At 40.0% G+C, this 6,000-nt stretch overlaps 1 protein-coding gene across 2 annotated transcripts in view; it reads left to right on the forward strand.

The window, feature by feature from the left end:
• RYBP (RING1 and YY1 binding protein) overlaps positions 1–5,145 on the forward strand; it is a 75,599-nt gene extending 70,454 nt beyond the window's left edge. For both annotated transcript variants that reach the window (XM_057555587.1, XM_057555588.1), the window contains exons 3-5: positions 292–468; positions 563–661; positions 1,100–5,145. In XM_057555587.1, the coding sequence (XP_057411570.1) occupies positions 292–468; positions 563–661; positions 1,100–1,352 (529 nt within the window). In that variant the 3' untranslated portion in view covers positions 1,353–5,145. The remainder of the gene's footprint in view (positions 1–291; positions 469–562; positions 662–1,099) is intronic.
• Positions 5,146–6,000: the final 855 nt, after the last annotated feature.

Here is a 6,000-nt window from a genome sequence, read left to right on the forward strand (position 1 = left end):
AGAAGCAGCGTCATGTTTTATTGGCTGAAAGTCTTGACTGCACAGGGGTGTGTATGTTTGTGTGAGCACATGTGTTTATGTCATTAAAGGTAGATGTACGGAGAGTGGATTTGAAGGAGGAAAAGTTTTATGGACTTAACCGTACTATCTGGAAATAATAAACACCATATAATTTACTTTGAGTTGCCAGATACCAGTAATAAAATACCTAAAAATTATGAGACCAAAATTTTAAAATTAAAGAAACAGTTAAAAAGCAAATGATGAGGCATCTTTTTTTGAATGTTTTAGAAAACCTCGGATCAATTCTCAGCTGGTGGCACAGCAAGTGGCCCAACAGTACGCCACTCCACCACCCCCTAAAAAGGAGAAGAAGGAGAAGGTTGAAAAGCAAGACAAAGAGAAACCCGAGAAAGATAAAGAAATTAGTCCTAGTGTTACCAAGAAAAATACCAACAAAAAAACAAAGTAAGTTCTTGGGTAACTCAGTACAGTACTATATTATTTTGCAGGTGAATCAAAGATGTCTTTTAAATGCCTCTTTTTCTGTCTCCCCATTTAGACCAAAGTCCGATATTCTGAAAGATCCTCCTAGCGAAGCGAACAGTATACAGTCTGCAAATGCTACAACAAAGACCAGTGAAACGAATCACACCTCAAGGTATTTGAAAGTAGAGTGAAATACCACGTCGGTGCCCTGATTCACCTGCTCATAATCAAGAGTCAGGGGTGCTTTTGTGCCTGTGGGTTTGTAGGCTAAGAAGGGGTGGGGTGAAGATCTGGGGGGGTGGGACTGTTAACTTTCAAAATACATGCACATAGATATGAGCTGCTTTTATATGATTGAGTCCAAAACAGGAGAAAGATAAATTGATCATAATTTGGCAGTGGTCCGAAGCTTTGCTAACTGATGGCGGTTTCGTTTCTTGCTACGCTTAGTCGGCAGATTTGGTAGTGAGCGCTGGTATCCGTGCTGGCGTTTTAGATTCATTGCCACAGCGACATGCAGTCTGTGTGTGTGGCGGGGTGACGTTGGGCCCGAAGTCCTTTGCATCCGTAGCCGATTTCATGGGCTCTTCCCCTGTGGTGTTGCTTTCAGGCCCCGGCTGAAAAACGTGGACAGGAGCACCGCACAGCAGCTGGCAGTGACTGTGGGCAACGTCACCGTCATTATCACAGACTTTAAGGAAAAGACTCGCTCCTCCTCGACCTCCTCATCCACAGTGACCTCCAGTGCAGGGTCAGAACAGCAGAACCAGAGCAGCTCGGGGTCGGAGAGCACAGACAAGGGCTCCTCCCGCTCCTCCACGCCAAAGGGCGACATGTCAGCAGTGAATGATGAATCTTTCTGAAATTGCACATGGAGTTGTGAAAACTATGAATCAGGGTATGAAATTCACATCCTCCACCTGCCCATGCCGCTCGCACCCCTGGAGAATCTTCTGTGGACATCGACCTCTTAGTGATGCTGCCAGGATAATTTCTGCTTGCCATGGGCATCTGGCCCCCAAGGAATTTCGCACCCTGACGATTACTCTTGACACTTTTATGTATTCCATTGTTTTATATGATTTTCCTAACAATCATTTATAATTGGATGTGCTCCTGAATCTACTTTTTATATAAAAAAAAAAAAATCTGCTGTGCACAATTTTCCATGTACATTACAACTGGTTTTTGTTTTTGTTTTGTTGGGGGGGAGTGGGGTGGGAGGGGGAGGGAGCTTTTATTTATTGTGTTCACAGACTCCATCCTTTCAGCATATCCTTTTAAGTTTAGTTCTTTCTTCCAGTTATACTATGTACTATCAGTTTTGATATAACTATATATATATAAATATAAAATTATATATAAAGGGTTATTTGAAACCAATCCATGGCAACGCTGGTGCTTGATACACTGTGAAGTGAATTCAACATTGAACAGTTACAGATCTGGGACGGTCCCTTCTATGAAAGTGCTGAAATTAAGTTAAAATCAGTCTTACGTGAAGTATGTTCCAACCCACGTGGGAACTTGACTCTCTCATCTGTCTAAAGAGTACTGGACGATAGAAAAAAATATATTTTTTAAACAATGTGATCTCAAATTAAAGACTGCTCCAGATAGCCTGCATTTGCGATGGAATAACTGACAAATCACAAGTGGTTTAGTTGGGAGGGCTTTGATCAGTCAAAAGTAACGAAACTAGCTCCAGAATGCCAAGTATTCGTGTAAATTACGGTTACATGTTAACATTGCTGTTCTTACATAAGCATTCATGAAAATGTGGTATTCTGTAACTCGAATTCCATCCATTTTCCAGACCTCTACTCATGTCTGAGGTAAATTGATAAATTGTCTCTTAGTTTTAGGATTCAAACTGTCTAACCTGTATTTTTGGTCCATACAAGAAGCAAATCCCTGTCTCCACTTTGCATGTGGTGTTTTGTTTAATCGAACTTTGTTTGCCTCACTTCCCCTCGTTTCCCTTACCCTACCCATTCAGTTGTGAGAATTCTTTTTTCTTTCCTAAAATCTAGTCTTGTTGTTTTACTGAACAAAGGTTATCAACCAGTACATGCAGTCCCCACATGGAGGTTTTCAGTGTTGGGAGACGTGTCTCAATTCCCTGCTGTGGGAAGGAACTCAGTGGTGAATAAATGGTTGAAGTGCTGGCAGCCAGAGTTGCAGGGAAAGCTCCTACTTCCTGCGAGCCTGTGATCTTTTTCTTCCTCAAGATAAAGATAGCTTGAGTAAACTCTCTTTTAAAAAAGATTCTTTTCACTCTCTCTTTTTTAAAACTGTCTTGCAAAAACAAACAAACAAAGGGGGGGAAAAAAAAGACCGCTAATATGAATCCACCCCTCCTCATTTTAAAAATGTTCTGTTTTGCTTTGTTTAGATTTAGGGTCTGTCTTCTCTTTGACTCTTACATTCATATCCGCAGAGTTCATAGACTTGAGAGTCATTTCAAGCATGGGAACTTGATGTCACCTTCCTTTATTTGATGGTACTTCCGGAGGGTAGCAGATTAGTAATGAAACACCACATTTTGGTGTGAAAAACCTGGTCTGCTTAAGAATAGAAGTAACTTCTGTCTGTGGAGGCAACAAGTAAACAGAAAAATTAACAGCTTGATTTGAGTAGCCAACAGGAAGGCTCCTTTCACATTTACATTAAAACTATTCCTTAGTCACTAATGTACCATCATTTAAATTCTCTTCTCAAAGGTATAGATGATAAAGCAGTGCCATTTGTTGCTGTGGTCCTATTCTCAAATGCATGGACAATGTTCCCCCTCTTTTTAAAATACTGCTTGTATCTGGGATGCAAGCTATACTTACCTTTTTAAATACATTTTTAAAGTATTTATTAATGAACCAAAGGAAATCAGATGCTTTCTATAAGCATCAGGATATAGAATACATAGTGATTTGACTATGAATTTTAAATCCACATTTTAATATTAGTGGAGTATTGCAAAGACATTCCTTCTAAAGTTTTAATATTCCTTTTATTAAGGGTCTCAGGGAGGGTGAATTAGTCAGCCATATTTATTTTCCAGAGGTGTAAGGAATTGCTAAGTTTTTTAATTAACTTTTTTAAAAAATTTAAACGTCACCAAACTCATGTGGGTTGCACTGCTTTTGGAACCAGTAAGTGTTGGTTTGCACTTTGTTCAGAAACACTGTGTACTTTTTCAAAATTAGTTTCATGTAAAGTGATTGGACCCCGAGATGAGTGGGAAAAGCTGGTTTACCAGCTACTCAGAGGCTGCTAATTGATTCATTGCCAATGTCTTGGTTTTTCAGTTTTGCCTCCGTGATAAATTAAAGAGTGGGGAGGGGTGAAGGAAGGGAGGATTGCTTTAGAACAGGTGAGAGGATGAAATGGCCATTTTGGTAGAAACTGCAGCGCACGGTGGGACTGGTCTCAGCAATCAGATGTTCTTGGGCCCATCCTTTAGCTGCTGTTGTGTGTTCTGTTACGGTAGTGCGGTGGTAGGTACTTCAGGCTTTTGATTTCCGAAATGGATGACATCCCTCAGGCATGTATTCTGGAAATGGAATTCCTGTAACTTTCTGCATTTGCAGTCTGCCCTACAATTAGTAGGCAGTGTGTGAAAACACTAGTGTAGATGATAAAGATACATACTAAAAGAGGACCAGAAATACTTGGTATTCAGCGGCACAGTAAGCAGGTTATAAAAACAAAACAAACAAAAGCACAGTGTTACGCTTGCAAGTTTCCATTTGTTTTAATACCACACAATTCTTCACACTCGTGCGTGCGCGCACGCACAGAGCTTATCTGACCTGCTCTGCTTGAGTCATGCAGTTCAAAAAATAATAGTAGTAATAATAAGGTAAAGACATCTTGATACCCACAAAAAATTTTAATCAAAATCTTTCAGTTTCAATCTGGATATTCAAAACATTGGCAGAAGCTTCTGTGAGTTTAGTTCCACTAAGATGTTTCACCTGCCTTATCAAGACCATTCTCAGTCTACTTTTTTAAGCTACCGTATCTTAAATTATTGAAAATTTATTAATTGCTGAATATATAATAACCTTTGCTTGTATGTAACCGAAAATGGTTTAAGAGCCAACATTTAGAGTATGACAATGGAGCTGAACAGTTTTTAATGCGCAAGCAGTTCTGTTCTTGTGTATGACTTGTAACCTTAATTTACTGTGTAAAGATGGTTACATTATTTCCTTAGCTTTGTTTGTTGGAGACAAATAGAGAATGCTTGTTAAGTATGTCAAAACATAATCTTACCTTGTGAATTTTTGTTAATGTATTATACGAGCTATATTTTTCATTTGCCCAGAAAGACAGCTTGTATAACGCTTTTGGAAGTTCCTGCTCTGTAACGTCTTTAGAGCTGACAGTCTGTTAGGTTTGTTTTTTTTCTTCATGCTAAAGTGTCGGTGGTTTTGTGAACTGGTCAGAAATTCACAGGTCTTAAATGTTTGGGGGAAATTTATATTGGACACTGCTCTTTGTCTAGCAAATAAAAGATGTTAATATATTCCTGTTACTGGCATGTGCACGACTATGTTATTAGAAGCCACTTTATCGTTTTCCTGCTTTAAATAGAAATGTCTATTTATGAATTCTGCTTGTAGTTTTTTCACAAATAAAATAGTAAAATTTACATTGAAATCTTTATTTTTGTCTGTGTAGACTTTAGCCTGTAGGAAAACAGTTAACTTTTTGTACTGAGATTTTTCACTTGTGTAATATTTCCAGTAGAACAGGAGGCCAAGAACTTGAGTTTATCAGATGCTGAAGTTGACTGGGGTGTCTCAGTGCACGGCTCAGAGCTGCAGCAGAAAATATAATGGAACCAAAGAATGGCCGAACTTTGGAAGAAAGCGAGCTAGTGTCTGTAAATGCATCCTTTGAGGTAGGTTGCAATGATTTAAGGAAGGAAGTGGAGATGATGGGTAACGATGATTAATTCAGTGCATGACTGAAAACCCTCAGAAGACAACCCCTTTCTGGCCAACTGCAGTTAGGTAAATTGTGACTCTGATGTAAAGGAAATGCAGTGTCAAACCTAAAAGCCCCACAAACAAAGCCGGCTTATTGCCCCGTGCTAGGGAGACTGCTGCTGAGACAGTCACTTCCAAAGAATGTGGAAGTCACTTAACAGCACTCGTAAGAGTCATCTGTGATTACTGTTCTTTGGCCCGAGTCTGCACTTGAACTAGCACGGAGAGGAGGAGAGTATAAATGGTGCAGGACTGTAATTGGAAAATGGGTTCGTCCTGGTAAAAGAAAACTTAGCAAACTTCATTCTTTTTTGTCTTTGCTCCTGGCTCCTCGGGAGTCTTGGAAAGGATCTGGAAGGATCGAAGAGCAGGGAGCAAGTGGTGTCTCTGATGTTTCCCAGGGCTCTCAGATAAGTGATGGGCTGTACCCCGACCCGTCAGCTTTCCTTGATACCTGAGGAGTCCTTTTTGAGGGTCCCTGCTGCCGGTGGCACTGGCACCACCTTTTGAGGAGCAC

Source organism: Balaenoptera acutorostrata, chromosome 10 (assembly GCF_949987535.1).
Source record: "Balaenoptera acutorostrata chromosome 10, mBalAcu1.1, whole genome shotgun sequence".
Taxonomy (NCBI): domain Eukaryota; kingdom Metazoa; phylum Chordata; class Mammalia; order Artiodactyla; family Balaenopteridae; genus Balaenoptera; species Balaenoptera acutorostrata.